Source organism: Marmota flaviventris, chromosome 10 (assembly GCF_047511675.1).
Source record: "Marmota flaviventris isolate mMarFla1 chromosome 10, mMarFla1.hap1, whole genome shotgun sequence".
In the NCBI taxonomy this organism is placed as follows: domain Eukaryota; kingdom Metazoa; phylum Chordata; class Mammalia; order Rodentia; family Sciuridae; genus Marmota; species Marmota flaviventris.
In genome coordinates, this window is record NC_092507.1 from 100,701,553 (window position 1) to 100,718,767 (window position 17,215).

At 37.1% G+C, this 17,215-nt stretch overlaps 1 protein-coding gene across 4 annotated transcripts in view; it reads right to left on the reverse strand.

The window, feature by feature from the left end:
- Wdr47 (WD repeat domain 47) overlaps positions 1-14,315 on the reverse strand; it is a 55,943-nt gene extending 41,628 nt beyond the window's left edge. For 2 of the 4 annotated variants that reach the window (XM_027922070.2, XM_071618142.1), the window contains exons 1-3: positions 14,066-14,315; positions 8,535-8,679; positions 2,022-2,188 (exon numbers count right to left, since the gene is read on the reverse strand). In XM_027922070.2, the coding sequence (XP_027777871.1) occupies positions 2,022-2,179 (158 nt within the window). In that variant the 5' untranslated portion in view covers positions 2,180-2,188; positions 8,535-8,679; positions 14,066-14,315. The remainder of the gene's footprint in view (positions 1-2,021; positions 2,189-8,534; positions 8,680-14,065) is intronic. The other 2 variants (XM_071618143.1, XM_071618144.1) reach the window with 2 other exon arrangements.
- Between the last annotated feature and the right edge of the window lie 2,900 nt (positions 14,316-17,215).

A 17,215-nucleotide genomic window follows, 5' to 3' on the forward strand; every position in this document is an offset into this window, starting at 1 on the left:
CAAGCGCTCTGCCACTGAGCTACAACCCCAGCCCTATCTGTGATTTTTGACCTCTGCAAAAACACGAGACTAAGTTTAAATGTTCCTTTATTTCCCCATTCATCTTACGGTTTTAAGACTAGTGTGCATTAATTAAAGACCAGGAACTGTGGATATGGCTCAGTGGTAGAGTGTTTACTTAGCAAGCATGAAGCTCTGGGTTCAGTCCCAGTAATACATAAAAACAATCACCACCACCAGTGTGTAGGCATGTTCTGCTCTCACTAAATTAATGGTTCTCAACTGGGGGGTGATTCACCTCTTCCCCTGGGGGCATTTTTGGTTGTCACAACTGTTATCTAGTGGGTAGAGATCAGAGATGCTGCTAAACATCTTACAATGCACATGACATCTCCCTAAACAAAGATTTGTCTGGCCCAAATGTTAGTAGTGCCAACATTGTGAAATTCTGCTCCAAATTGTGAATTCCACATCTTTAAGGAACTTGAAACTAAAGGTTAGATTCTGAGAAAAAAAACAGCAAAGAGCCCAGGACTACAAAAACAAAACTAAAAGGCAGCAAAGAGTAAGAACAAGTTTTGTTCTACTCTAAATGGCCTATGGGAACTTACAAAAGTTACACGACATTATTCTCTCTGTTCTTTTACAATAACAATTTCCCAATTTTTGGATTTTTTATGACAGTAAAATTTAAAAAGGAAGGAGGAATGGGCAGGAGAACCTACACAAGACTGCCAACATTTTATTCTGCAAAGAATGACTATTAATAACCAATCACAATACACATCATAATCATTTTATAAAGGGATATTTTAATATTATAAAAGCAAAAATACACAATTTCCCAGGCCAGCCCTTCAAGATGAATACATTTAATGAAAAACTTGCTATTTTGGAATCTTTTGCATTTCACTTAAGATCAATAAAACTTCACTGCACACCAATAGGCTCCTGTAGGGTACTTATGAACCACTGTGAAATTTCATAAGTAGCAATATTTGAAAGACAGTCCCCCAACAAAAAACAAAACAGTGCCCTAGAACTAATTACTAGCTACATCACTAAACTCCCCGGGGCTGGATGATATTCATAACACAAAATATAGGGAAGCATAATGAGTAATTTATTATAAGTTCTTATAATGTGAGAAATCTTTTTAGTTTTAAAGTTCTTTTTTGCTGGAGTTAGGAACAGTTCATTTTTTCCAAGAATATGCACTCCTTGTCAAGGATATTGAGTATCATATAAAAATAGAATACATCTCTGCCTGAGAATTTGGGATTTTCTTTTTCCATCCAATTCAAGTGTTTAGCTTTCCATTTTGGCAAACATATTCATTTCCTTTACCTTGCAATCATTCCTCTAAAAATAATGTCCTAAGAAAATAATCCAAGATACAAAAAAAGTCTCATGCATAAAAGCTGTTCAGTAGAGCATTTAAGAAAGTTGGGTAAAATAATCTAAAATTAGAGGAATCATTAGGAAACTAAGTAAACTGAAATTTTTTAATATATAAATTTGAAAACACAGACAACCCTTGTGATATTAATGGGTGAAGCAGAATTCAAAAATAACAACAAAATTGCTATTATTTTTAAAATATACACAGGAATCATAAGTGCTTCTGGGTGGTAGGGTGACTATTTTTCTATACTTTTAAGGAATATATTTCTACAATGACTATGTTTTATTTTTTCCTATGGTTAAAATAATGGCATTTCAGAAATATTTTCCTTATCTTTCCAGAGTCTGATTTCTTAGTCAAGTAGATTTTATGTTGATTCCACAAAAACAATAGACTTGTGACTTTTTTTTTTAAGTGGTCTGGATCATACCTCTGAAAACACTCTACAGAAAATATTAGTGTTATGTAAATGTTCCAAGATAAAAACATTTTTAGAAATCATAATGACCCATCTTCTGTGACTATAAAGTTCTATCTATATTATAACATGTTACTTTCTTAGTATTTAATATTTCTTTAAAAGAGCTACAAACCTCACACTAATAATGAATCATACCTCAGGAAAAGCATATCATCTGAAAATAGGCCATTTATGACTCCACTTTCCTTCTCAAGGGCCAACATACTAATATGAAGTTTCTTTGAATTCAGGAAGTCCAAAATTAGCTTAATGATTTCAACCTCTTTTACATTCACTGTTTCTTCAGCCGTCATGTTGGTAGCCTAAATATTAAACAGAATGAAAATAACAAAAAAGTTAGTCCAACTGCTTTATATCTAAATTTATCTGCCTAGAAATGAAACATAACAGATTTCCTGAGAATACTTAGTAGAGGCGAAGTAAAATTAATTTATCAAAACCAACTTAATATTTATATTTATTTTAGTTGTAGATGGGCACAATACCCTTTATTTTATTTATTTTAATGAGATGCTGAGGATCAAACCCAGTGCCTCACACATGCCAGATAAGGGCTCTACCACTGAGCCACAACCCAGTCCCACCTTTTTTTGTTGTTTGTTGGTTGGTTTGTGGTTCTGGGGATCAAACTGAACTACATCCCCAGTCCTCAAGTCATCTTCAATGTGTGACAAAGGTATAGCTATAATTTTGTAAAGTACTTATCTTTGAGAGAAAGACATGGGAATAACTATACATTAAATGATGTAAGGTCACTGATTTGCTCCAAAATAATACAGGAGGACAGTGGGAAGAAATGAAGATGAGGGCTGGGGGAGTAGCTCAGTAGTAGAGTGCTTGCCTTGCATGCATGAGGCACTGGGTTCAATCCTCAACATCACATAAAAATAAATAAATAAAATAAAGATATTGTGTTCATCTACACCTGAAAAAAAAGAAAAGAAAAAGAAATGAAGATAAGAACAATAGTAACTATTGAAGTGGTCTGATGGGTAAATGGGATTCATTATATAATTTTTTTACTCTTGTACATAGTTAAAATATTTCATAATAAAAGTATTTTTAAAAGAGCTGGGGGTGTAGCTTAGTGATTGAGTGCTTGCCTAGCATGCATAAGACCTGGGTTCCATCCTCCTTACTGAAAAAAAAAAAAAAAAGAAGAAGAAGAATACTTTAAAAAGTCATTAATAACCAAATCATGTTTAGCTATGTCCTAAATGTATCATTTGAGGTATGCCCTAATATATTAATTTGATAAACACTTAACACTTTTGTGATACGCACTATCCTACACTCTGGAGACACTTTCCTTGTCCTTAAGAAGCATATAGTTGGGGCTGGGGTTGTGGCTCAGTAGTAGAATGCTCCCCTATCTTGTGCAGGGCCCTGGGTTCGATTCTCAGCACCACATAAAAATAAACAAAATAAAGGTGTTGTGTGTCCAACTACAAATAAAAAATAAATATTTTTTTTTAAAAAGAAGCATATAGTCTAGCAGCAACATCTAAATGACTCACATACACTGGAGTCAAACAAAATAAGGCTAAATTAAAATGTACAATTTTATTTATGTTGGCCATCTCAATGATTTTTTTGTGGGGAGGGGCACTGGGGATTGAACCTAAGGGCACTTAACCACTAAGCTACATCCCTAGGCCTTTTTGTTTGATTTTGAGACAATGTCTGGATAAATTGCTTAGGGTCTCACTAAATGCTGAGGCTGGCTTTGAACTTGTAATCCTCCTGCCTCAGCCTCCCCAGTTGCTAGGATTACAGGTATGAGCCCCCACCTCTAGTTTCAATGATATTTTAAAACTTTCTTAAATTCCTTTTAATTCTTATTTATAGGTCTGCAGTGATATAATCAGCACATAAGTTATAATACCATAAAGATTTATTTAGAATTAGGAGGACTGTGAAGATCATTCAGTCAACCTTCTCATTCTACAGATGAAACCATACAAGTTAAATGGCCCAAACTATTGTTTTCAAATGTTAAGACTGGGAGCAATGTAAAAGACTACTTATTATAGTGGACTAGCTGCAATGAAAACTCATCAGATAAAAAAGGACTATAAGTATTACCTCTTTCACAGGATCAACTTATTTTAACCTACCTCACAAAAACATAAACATACACATAGAATCACAGGTTACTTTTTTTCAAGTTGTTTACTTTTTATCAATTTATTTTTTTATAATGAGAATGCAAATATCTAACCAACTAGAATACTCTCCTTGGATAAGTACAATCTCTCATGAAGAGGTGCTATGTAAACAAGGAAACAAGGGGAAGAACCCTGTAAGACAATTATTTAACTCAAATATTTAATGACTAAACAAATATTCAATGACTAAGATAATCCCATTCCACAACAAGGACATATCAGAAAACAGATAAATCACAAACCTCTCCCCGAAAAACCAGCTGCCTAATTCCGTATGCTTTGGGATCCCTTTGCTTTCTTTTCTCCCACCCGCCCCTGCCACAGTCTGGCTGGGCACAAAATAACCAAGCCGCCACAAGGCACTTGTAGGTTCAAACAGGAACTCCTTTATTGCCCGAACTCCCCCGCATGCCACCCACTGGCACTTCCAGCAACACCACACACCAACCGGAACTCCCTCCCCCCAGCTTTCACCAACCAACAAGAACTCTCCAGGAATCCCCGCTGCGCTTCCAGAACTCAAAAGCAGCCAGCTCACGCCGGAGGCAGCAGGAGCCACCCTATTGCTGGACAGCAGGGTCCATATACAACTGAATACACAGCCTGTTTCAATCCAGCATCATCCAGTCACAGCAATTATACACAGCTTAATTTAATAGTCATCATCTTAATGGCTCGCTGGCATCACCTCTCAACCACTCCTTCTAGTAATATGCCAGGCGCCATTCCGACTAGGCTGTGGCTACCTACCCCCATTTTTTTTTTTTTTGTACTGGGAATTAAAGTCAGGGGTACTTTACCACCGAGTTTGTTTGTTTGTGAGAGGAGGCTTATTTTTTATTTTTTATTTTTTTTGGCGGTGTGCTGGGGATTGAACCTAGGACCCTGTGCATACTGGGCAAGCACTCTTCCAACTGAGCTAATATCCTTAGCCCCCTTATTTTTATTTTTGACAACTAAATTGTGCAGGGCCTAATTGTGCTGAGATTGGTCTTAGCCTTAGCCTTAGCCTTCCAAATTGCTGGGATTACAGCTGTGGGACATTGTGCACAGATTCTCTTTGCTATATTCTAAGTTGATCACTATTCCTTTTATAGACTTTATCCAAAGAGGGTACAACAAAATTAATGAGAGTTCTACTCACTAAATTTTGATCACATTTCTGAACTACCTCCCTGAGATTATTCCTAGAGTACACCAGTTAGCAATTTTAGCACTCTTTCAAATCTTCTGATAAGTCTAACAAACAAAAAAAATAGCTTTTACTAATTTAACTCTCAGAAAAACTATTATTCCATTCCTATAGTAGATCTTAGAGGATACTTCATTACATCATCATGAACCAACAAAATTTAGTGCAAAATTAAACCTACAATTTTCTTTTCTTTTATTGATACTGGGGACTGAACCCAGGGCACTAACAATGAGCTACAACCCTAACCCTAAAACTAAAATTTTCTAATGTAGTTCAATATAAATACATTACAGGCTTCATATTCAACATTTAATTTAAATATTAGTGAAAATATTAAGTAATTCTAGAGTGAAATTTACAGCAATAGTCTCATTTTAATTCAAATCAGAAGTCCTGGTCTTGCTATATTGCCCACACTAGCCTTGAACTCCTGCTACAAATGATCCTCCTGCTTTAGCCTCCCAAGAAGCTGGGACTACAGGTACACGCCCCTGTCCCTAAATGACTACAAATTGAATGCTGCATTCACTTCTGGTCAATAATTCTAAAAAAAGAAAACACATTATTAAAAATATGTTTTACACTGGCTTTACAGAAAATGTATGCTAATTAACTTAGAATTGGTTCAGGGTTTTTAAAAAATCTAATTAAAAAGACAAGTTTTAATTCTATATTGTGAAATTCCCACTGGAAAAGTATGGTATTTTAATCACTCGACTCAGAATTTTTTTTTTAGAACCTTTGTTGTTGGTGGACACAACATCAACATGGACATATGCTTGATAATTATACTAATCATTCTTTTCTAAATCTCCTTGTGTAACTGAAACATTTATAGAGGATCCCAAAATCCTAACTATGTAATTTAGAGATGGTATGTTATACACATATTTAAACATATGAACATATAATTCATGAATATTTCAAAATTGCCTCAAATTATGCATTGCTGAAAAGCTTGAATTCTTCTCCTATTCGGAAAATTCAATGATAAATAAAAACTCAGCAAGACTCTGTCTCTAAATAAAATATAAAATGGCTGGGGTGAGGTCTGGGGCTGGGACTCAGCAGTAGTGCACTTGCCTGGCATGTGTGAGGCACTGGGTTCAATTCTCAGCCTCACATATAAATAAATTAAATAAAGGTCTACCAACAACTAAAAAAAATATTTAAAAGGGAGGGTCGTGATGTGGCTCAGTGGTTAACCACCCCTAGGTTCAATCCCTGGTACACCCCCCCCCCCCAAAAAAAAAATATGTGTATATATATATATATATATATATATATATATATATATGGAAAAAGTTTCATGACAAAATATATCAGTGCTACCTTTATAATCAAATCTATATAATGACTTTTTTTATCATTTACCCCTTTAAAACCTTTTGAATTTTGTACTATGTACAATTTAATATTACCTATTCATAAAATTAAAAAAACAACAAAACATAAGTAACTAGTTACTTGCAAATTACTGGAAGAAATTAGTAATGTATGTAATGAAGTGATGTTTCAGAATTATTTGTATTTTTTCCATAACCCAACACCTCTTTTCAGAACTGATTTATATATTTTTATCAATCTAAAGATTTGTTTTCATGTACATACCAATAAATAAATGTGTGTGTGTGTGTGTACACACACAATTTTTTTATTGTTTTGGTACTGGGTATTGAATCCAGAGGGGTTTAACCACTTAGCCATACCCCCAACCCTTTTTATTTTTTTACTTTGAAGCAGGGTCTCACTAAGTTATTTAGAGACTCACTAAATGATGAGTCTGGCTTTGAACTTTGGTCCTCCTGTCTCAGCCTCCAAAGTCACTTACAGGAAGCCCAGTTGAACCCACATGTATTTTTAAAACAAACTAAAATTTCATAAGATAAACAAAATCTAGTTTTTGAATCAGACTGCTCAATTAAATCAATTACCCAGAAAAGGTAAAAAAGAAAACTGTCATCTTTGACAATGAACATAAAATGTTAACCTTCCATTCAATTAAACTTGCCACAACTTAAGTCAAGGTGGGGAGGGTAGGAAGGGAAAGAAGGATTAAATACAAACAGAGTTAAAATGTTATCACCTATAACCATTCAAATGGCACCTTCAAATCAAAACTACCACCACCAAAACAAACACACACAAAAAAACACCACCAACAACAAAAAACCCAGTTGAAAAGTGAACAAAGAATACAAACAATTCACAGAACTACAACCAAAAAATTTTTTTTAAAGTTCAATCTCAATGATACAGGGTTAAGCATCCCTAATCCAAAAATCTGAAAAACTCCCAATTTCAGTTTTGGATTTTGAAGAATTTTGAATTATCAGATTAGGAATGCTAAATCAGTAAAATCTATGCAAATATTCCAAAATCTAAAAAATTCCAAAATCTTAACTATATTTGGTCCCAAGCATTTCAAATAAGAGTTACTCAATCTATAATACTAAAATAAGGTACTATTTATGGTCTACCAATTTTGCAAAAATCAAATCTGATAAATAAGGCATGGTGGAACATAAGCCTATGATCCCAGGTACTAGGGAGGCTAAGACAGGAGAATTATTTAAGTCCAAGGAGTTCAAAGTCACCTGGACAACACAAGGAGTCTCAAAAAAAAAAAAAAAAAAAAAAAAGATAATATCCAGTATTGGCAAGAGTTTGGGTAAAATGCCTTTCGTAAACTGTTGTTAGTAATGTAAACTGGGCCAGGCGTGGTAGCACACGCCTGTAATCCCAGCGGCTCAAGAGGCTGAGGCAGGAGGATCCTGAGTTCAAAGCCAGCCTCAACAACTCAGCACAGCCCTAAGCAACTCAGCAAGACCCTGTCTCTAAATACAAAAATATAAAGGGCTGGGGATGTGGATCAATGGCCCAGTATACAAAAAAAAAAAATGTAAACTAGGATAGACTTTGTATGTGTGTGTGTGTATGTATTTGTGTGTATGTACACACATACACACACACAAATACATACACACATAATTTTAGTTGTAGGTGAACACAATACTTTTATTTTATTTTTATGTATTGCTGAGGATCAAACCCAGTGCCTCACACATGCCAGGTGAGCGCTCTACCACGGAACCACAGCCCTATCCCCCAGAACAAACTTTTTGAGAGAGAATTTGACAGTATGACATTTTTTTTTTACCTTTATTTATTTGTTTGTTTGTTTGGTTTTGGGGAATCAAAGAATCAAACCCAGAGCCTCAAACATGCTAGGCAAGCACCCTACCACTGTACCACAACCCCAGCCCGACAGCATGAAATTTTTACCTATAAAATATATATGCAGAAGCCCAACACGGTGGCACACGCCTGTAATTCCAGCAACTCAGAAGGCTGAGGCAGGATGATCATGGGTTCAAGTTCAAGACCAGTCTCAGCAATTTAGCGATGGCCTAAGCAATTCAGCAAGACCCTGTCTCAAAATAAAAAGTAAAAAAGCAGAGGATTTAGTTCAGTGGTTCAATTCCCTCTGTGAACAGGGCATAGGGGCACTCATCTGTAATCCAAGTAGCTCTGGAGGCTGAGGCAAGAGGATTATTATCACAAGTTCAAAGTTCAGTTTAGGAGGTTCTAAGCAATTTAGGGAGACCATCTAAAAATAAAAAAGGTTGGGGGATGTGGCTCAGTGGTTAAGTGCCCCTGAGTTCAATTTCTGGTACCAAAAAAAAAAAAAAAAGACATAAAAACTTTGACTCATGGGGCTGGGATTGTGGCTCAGTGGTAGAGTGCTCGCCTAGCATGTGTGAGGCCCTGGGTTCTATCCTCAGCACCACATAAAAATAAAATAAAGATATTGTGTCCAACTACAACTAAAAAAAAATAAATATTAAAAAAAAAACTTTGACTCACAAATTCCAATTCTATTTATAGGGAACTTAAATAAGCAAAAAAAAAAAAAAAAAAAGAAAAGAAAAAAGAAATTTTAGAATTACATCTCAAAGTTCCTATTTTATATCAAAGTACCAACTAGAAGAGAATCCAAAAACAAGATTAATTACTATGCTTACAATGCAAAAACACTGGGCACTATTCTCATATCTAATGTTGTTTAATGGATCCTTTCAAACACCAGCCTTCACAAAACATAGTTTCCACATCCCATACCATACTGATCATCCTCCACGGTATATTTGTAAATCTCCCTCTTCAAGCACCTAAAATAGAACACAATACTCAAGTGTGGCTGATCTGATCAACAACTATAATAGACTGAAACTAACATTTCTCATAATTTGGACATTTACTATGAACACACCTATAGTTGTTTTATATCATCATTTACTAGTGAAAATTTGTGGTTTTGCATTTTCCAGAATTTCATTTCCAAAGCTTCCCTTAAAGTTGGGGAAAAAAGCAATCTAATTCTGTTTTTAAGTTTTCAAAATACCATTAAAAATGTTAAGCCAAAAATGGACATTTAGGCTGTAACTATTCGTTCTATAAAACTTTCTCAAAGATTTTAGTCAGGTTGCACTTTCTTTATCAACAAATAACAAGAATCATAAAACATTGTACTTAGCCATAAAAAGACACATTTTTAATTAAATGAGTCAAGTATAAACAGTTTAAAAATTATGTCCTTTTTTCATGTAGTACTCTCTCTATATATAAAGTAGAATAGTGACTTGTAAAATGAGATAAATCTCCTAGTAGAGTAGTGAGAACGTGATTAGTGTTCAATAAATTTAAATTTCTTCCCTTCAAAACTCATAGGCTTGACTAAGTTGGATGATGTGTCAAAAGGACTACTAATGAATGCTATGGGAGAGCTACTGTGCTCTGGATAGCAAATATAAAAATTTATTTTGGAATAAGTTGACTTGTTTTTAAAAATATTTTAGGTGTGATTTTTTAAACATTGGGAAGATCAATTAGACCAATTATGTTAAAAATGATAGGTAAAGAGGAAATTTAAAGATTAAACAGATGGCATGAAGAAACTCCTACTTGTGGTAATACTTGTTTAAAGTTAGTATCCATTTTAAAAATATTTGAGTATTTCTTAGTTTCAACACACCTATGAACACACCTACAGTTACCAAGTACAATGTTTAAGCTACTATGCTAAACAAGAAGTCACAAAAGAAGGTTATAAGGAAGGTGTGAAGTATTTTATAAGGATATCTTTATCCTTGAATAGAAATTCAAAAGGAAAAAAATAGTTAAAATATGTAAGAGTTAACCATTTAATGTGGTGGTCTCAAAAGTGAAATATCCTTGGATGTGGGCCAGCAGGGGATTTAGAGTCTGAAGACCTGGGTTTGAGTCTTGCATATGAAAATAATGTACATAAAATATAAAGTACAGATTAACAAAAGAGAATTACATATAAAATGCCATTGAAAGTTAGGGGGTCGGTGGAATGTGATGGACATCATTATCCAAAGTACATGTATGAAGACTCAAATTGGGTGTCAACATACTTTATATATAAAGAGATATGAAAAATTGTGGTATATATGTGTAATAAGAATTGTTATGCAAAAAAAAGAAAAGGCATGAACTGGCGTGAACATACTCTATATACAAAGATATGAAAAATTGTACTCTATATGTGTAATAAGAATTGTAATGCATTCCGCTATTGTGTATTTAAAAAAATAAAACTAAAAAGAAAGAAAGAAAGTCCTAAAAAAAAAAAAAAGAAAGAAAGTTAGGGGGGTAACAAGATTTCCTGCTAAGAATGAGTTTAAAGGATTATTAGTATCCTAATATACAGAGATACATACCACATGCCAGACCTTGTGCTAAAAACTTTCAGATAGTATCTATGTAATTCTTATGACTCTATGATTGTCATTTTATGGATGATTACACTAACACTTAGAGATGTTAGGTATTTGCCTCTGAGGCAATTAAATGCAGAGCCAAGAATGGGATGACAGAATGTATCTGACTGAAATCCTATGACCTCTCTACTATAGCACTCTGACTTTAACAGGGATTAAAAAAGGGGAGGGGACATGATTAGGACTCAAGTGATGTTGAACCTAATATCAGCCAAAGTTTTAAAATTGCAATTCAGTTTATTTCTTGTGCTATGTAATGATATGCCATTCATTAGCTGAATTAGTCCAAGGTAAAGTTTCTTAGACTTTCCTTTGAGGACAGAAGAAACTAAACACATCCCCAGGGAGTTCTTAGCATGAAATTGCTTTTGAAGTCTCGGAATTTTACCTTAGATTAATGGAATATTGCTTTCTCCATATGATCTTTTTGCTTTAAAACAAAAATAATATTTTTACCCAAGTCTTCAAGTGAAACTGATAATTCCATAAATGTGTGCTATGTTATGTGAACAAAGGTTTATCTCTTAGCACAATGTTGCATGTTTCTAATGGTCCAAATACTCCAGTTTGAAAACCACAGGTCAACAGGATAAAGTTATTTCTTCATTAGTCAAGAACCAATGATCCACATTCAGGATTATTCAGCACCAAATATAAATTAGGTCAACTATTGATTACAGCTTTATTTGCAAGAAAGCAATTTTGACCTATATTTAGAAACACCCTTTGCTCCACATCACCACAAAAATAAAGAACCTCTGCCAAATGTTTAGGATGCACCTCAACAGTTCCTGTGAGCCCTTTAAAGTCACTGTAAAAAATCGGGCCCTAGACTTAGACATGTGAAATAGATCATGCAGAAATTTTTTTTATTATTCTTGCCAATGCTCCTTCTATTAAAAGGTAATCAACAAGCCGGGTGCAGGGTGAGGAACACCTGTAATCCCAGTTACTCGGGAGGCTGAAATAGGAGGATTGTAAATTCAAGGAAGCCTAGGCAATTTAGCATGACACTGTCTCAAAATTTAAAAATGGGCTAAGGATGTAGCCCAGTACAAGAGTCTTGGGTTCAAACTCCAGTACTACAGGGGACAGGGAATTAATCAACAGATGCCTTAAAATTTGTCCAAAGTGTTTTCTAATGCATTGTTATTCAACTTTAGAGCCCATTCACTGACTAAAACAATAATAAGTATTATACCATTTTATAGAACAAGAAACCAGAGTCAACAGTCCAGTAAATAGCTCTTACAAGATTATAATCAGCAGTAAAGAGAATTTTAAATACAGCAACCTGATTTCCAGCTTACTGATCTAAAGAAAACTGCACATATTTTTCATTTATCTTGAAGTGTTTTTCAAACTGCAGCATAAAACCTATCAATGGTATCCATCCAGTAATTGATAAATTCAATTTCAAAAACCCAAAAAGAGACTAAACATAATTATATAATTAGAAATACAGGATACTATTCTTGTCTCTTTTGATACATTCCTAGTACTGGTTTTTGTTTGTTTTGTCCTGGTTCTTGGGTTTGAACCCAGGGCCCCACCAATGCTGGGCAAATGCTCTGTATCCCAGTCCCCTACTACTCCTTTTTATTATAAGAAAACAGGGAGGTAAAAAGGTGGGAAATAAACACAGGTTAAAAATCCCCTCATAATAATAATAGACATCCAAATTCAAATGTTTATTTTTTGGTTTTTTACCTTAATATACTGTTATGGCTTTCTTCCTGTCTTTCCCATAATTGTACATTAATTTCTTTCCTGTTGGAAACAATCTACATCCTCCAAAAAACTATGGTAAAATAATTTGTAACATCTTCTTCCTAAATAGACCTAGAGAATGTGCCATATAAAGGGAAAATGGGCTTTGGGGCGGTTTTCCTGCCTAGTAAAATGTCAATGCAACACTTGCCAACACTAGAGACAAAAAAATTAAAAAAAAAAAATATTCTAACTAGATTTGCCGTGAAAAAAAGATTTATAACATTTTTTAAATCTACATGTTAATTTCTGCGGCACTAACTTTTTAAGCATTCTATGAACTTTACAACAAAGGAAAGAAAATAAGTGAGGATCACAGCCTATGAATCTGGGTGGAACAAAGACTTCTCCTTTCATTATGCAAAGAGAACCAAGTTGCCAAAAAAGCTCCTCTCAGAAACCGTGCGTGGTACCAACGACGTCTGGGTATAGAAAAGAAAAAAAAAAAAAAAAAATCTGGTCAAAAGCTCTACCTACCTTCGCCCCCGCCCCTTTTATTAAAGGCCTCGCCCCAGAGCTAGAGCCCCCGTCTTTTTCTCCCCAATACAGGGAAGGCTTAACCCTATGAATTCTATTCTACAACCTCCCCTTTCTTCTACGCAGGCGCCCTGAGTACAACCCCCCGTTCCAAATCCAGTCTCTGCACCACCCTGAGACCCCCCAAAGCCTACTCTTACTGACCACTGACGTCAGAAAGACCAAACCCGGCCCCGCTCGGCTGCCCCAGGCACCCGCCCGGCCCCCAGTACCGCCGCTCCCTCTCCGCCTCCAGGCCAAGGCGTGCCCAGAAAGGGACGCGAGCGCTCCCCTCAGTTCTGGCACCCGCTCCGCAGAGCGGCGAGGAAGGAAGCAGCAGCGCAGTCGGTCTGCTTCCCGCCCCTCAGCAGCAGCGTGGTGGCCAAGAACGCTGCGGTCGCTAGCTGCTCGTTCCAGCGCGGGGGGCGTCGCTCTGCCCCTAGAACCGCGCTGGCAATGTGGGAAAGGTGTGGTCCAGGAGCGGCGGCCTCGAATGGAGGCCTGGCAGTTCCCAGGTCCCCATCCTGCAGCGCCGGGGCCTCACCCACGATCCGTCTCCACCCAAGCACCACCCAAACCTACCCAAAGCCCCTTCTCATGGGCCTCGAAAGCTACTCTCTGGGCTGAGGGGTCAGAGCCCAGTCAGCGGGTGACAGGTGGCGACGGGTGACCATGGCAACAGAGGTGTGCAGCGGCCCGCCCCCGCCTCCCGTAGTCTCTCACCTGAGGGCTCAGAGATGAGCCCGCAGAAGTGGCGAAGGGAACGCAGCTGCGAGGCCGACGGCTGGGGCCCGAAGCTGCCGGCTCCGGGCTGGGGAAGGAGCGCAAGGGCGGCGGTAAGGGGTTGGCGTCGGTCCTCCCTCCAGCCACCCGCGCGTCAGTCCATCAGTTCGTCAGCCCGTCCTGCTCGCCTCCGCCCCTCCCGGGCCGGCGACCGCCCAGTTCAGTCTTTGGCAGACTGCGGTTGTCAAGCGCTGCTGGAGCCGAACTCCAGCCACAAGCTGCAACCAATCGCAGAGTTTCCCCGAGGCGCCTCAGGACCCCGCGCGGGGCGGCCAGGCAGGTGCCTGCACGGAAGAGAGAGCCGGAGAGGCGGGCCCAGGGGCGGGAAGGGGAGTGCTCAGGGGCGGGAAGGGGAGTGCTCAGGAGCGGGAGGGTGGGTCCAGGGGGCGGGGCGGGCCTGGAGGGCGCGCTCCAGCCGGCTTGGGGATTGCAGGAGAGGCCAGTATCTCGGGCACAGACCCATAGCTGGCGGGTGACCCTGTGTCCCGAAATAGCGAGGACAGGGTTATCATTTCCAAATAGAGATGTCTTCTGCGCCCAAGGATTGACTCTTACTACTTCTGCCGGATAATTTATTAATAAAAGCAATAAACAAGTCTTACCTCCTCTACTTCTCTGCTTTTCCAGGTTCCACTTCCTCGCTGAAAACTTTAGTGGCTTATTTGTCCCCTTCCTGGTTTCTCATTTTGTGAAACTGATCTGCCTTGAAGCAGTTTTCAGTTAAATGTGTTCACCATTTTTGCCTATGCCTTTATTCTCACTCCGTAAGTGCAGTGATATTCCACAAATATATGTGATGCTCAATCAAGCTGAATCAAATATTCAGGGAGTATAACCACATAGAACCACATCCAAAGGCATCAACATGGTAAGAACCTGATCCTCACGAAGTCTGAAAGCCAGAGTGAGCTGAGGCTCCCCCCAAGTGGGAAATGGGGTATAAAATATTGGTAAAGAGAATAATCATCAAAAACATTTCTGGAAAGGAAGAATTTTGTCCAATAAGATAAAAGAAGCCATAGCTTTGAGGGAAAGAGAAATAAGGGAAAACACAAAATCTTACCTGTGATCAATAACCCAGTTGGACTAAATCTTCCGAAAAAATCATTATGAACCCTCTCGAATGATGCGTAACAGGCAAATAAATACAAAAATTTAATGTTATTTAGGGTCTTGATATATTAAAAAAAAAAAAAAAAAAGCCAGCCTCAGCAACTTAAGGAGGCCCTGAGCAATTTAGTGAGATCTTGTCTCTAAATAAAAATAAAGGGAGCTGTGGTTGGTGATCAGTGGTAGAGCGCTTGCCTAGCACATGTGAGGCACTGAGTTTGATCCTCAGCACCACATAAAAATAAAATAAAGATGCTGTGTCCACCGAAAACTAAAAAATAAATTCTAAAAAATTCTCTCTCTCACAGAGTAGGGACAAAGAGCATGAGAAGAAGATTAACATTAAACAGAGATGAGAGGTGGGAAGGAAAGGAAGAGAAAAGGGAAATTGCATGGAAATGGAAGGAGACCCTCAGGGTTATACAAAAGAACATACAAGAGGAAATGAGGGGAAAGGGAAAAATAATACAAGGGGGAGAAATGAAGGTCAGTAGAGGGGGTAGAGAGAGAAGAGGGGAGGGGAGGGGAGGGGAGGGGGGATAGTAGAGGATAGGAAAGGTAGCAGAACACGACAGTCACTAGTATGGCAATATGTAAATCAATGGATGTGTAATTGATGTGATTCTGCAATCTGTATATGGGCTAAAAATGGGAGTTCATAACCCACTTGAAGCAAAGTGTGAAAGATGATATATCAAGAACTATGTAATGTTTTGAACAACCAACAATAAAAAAAAAAATTCTCTCTCTCAATAAATAAATAAATATATAAATAAATAAAGATATTGTGTCTATGTGTAAGTAAAAAAAATTAAAAATATAAAAATAAAAAAGGGCTGTAGATATGGCTCAGTGATCAAGTGCCCCTGGGTTCAATCCCTGGTACAAAAAGAAAGAAAGCAAACAAAAAGTGCTTTACCTGATGTTTAAATTGAAAAGTGAGCAGACACAATATATCCTTGAAATTATCTCTCCATTATTGTGCCAGTATAATTCACCTAAGAAACTCGCTCTTAATCTTGACTCTCCAACAATAGCAGTTGCAAAAACAAGCATCATTTAAATACATATATCTTCAGTGAAACCTAGAGATACTCATCAGAGACAATCAGACAAACATCTGAGCACCTACTGGAAGCAGAGGAGTGCTGGGGGGGGGGGCGGGAAGAACCTGATTTTCTGGTATTGGATTGGGTTTGGCATCCATTAAGCACCAAATGAAGTGCTTTGCCTATGTTCTCATTTAAGCCTCACAATCTCCCTTAAGACACTTACTAAATAATTCCCATATCAGAGATTAAGGAAAATAAATTGCCCAAGGTCACACAACTAATACACAGCAAGTCAGGATTTTAACCATTCTGATTCTTAAAATCATTTTCTTCCCACTCTACTTCACTGTATCAACTGGAAATCTTAGCTTTAAGAAAACAAATCTGTTTTAAATTTATGGGTTCTTCATCTCACTTTAACAATTCCTCTTTTTTGTTTTAGTTGTCTCTTTAAAGTTCCTCATGACATAAATTTTGTTGAGTAAATCCTCTTTAACATATTTTCTCCTATGTATTTTATATAAATTGGTAATTGAATCTAAAGACTTGATTGCATTCAGGTTCTTTTGGGGGGTATAGACTACCGTATAAGATGGAGTCTTCCATTAGGAGGCATGTGGTGGCTGTTTGTTTCTTCCTATAATTTACCAACTACTAAAGATATGTGTGATTTTTAAAGATCAGTTATTATTATAGATACACTGTCCAGTATGATAGCCACTAGCTCTTGTGGCTATTGAACATTTGATATGTATCTAATCTGAATCCAGATGTGCTATAAATATAAAAATACATGTTATGTTTCAAGTGCTTAGTACAAAACAGAAGAATGTAAAATTTCAGTAATTTGTTTATAAAGATTACATTTTCAATGATAATAGTTTGGACACATAGGATTAAATAAAACAATTTTTAGGGGCTGTGGCTG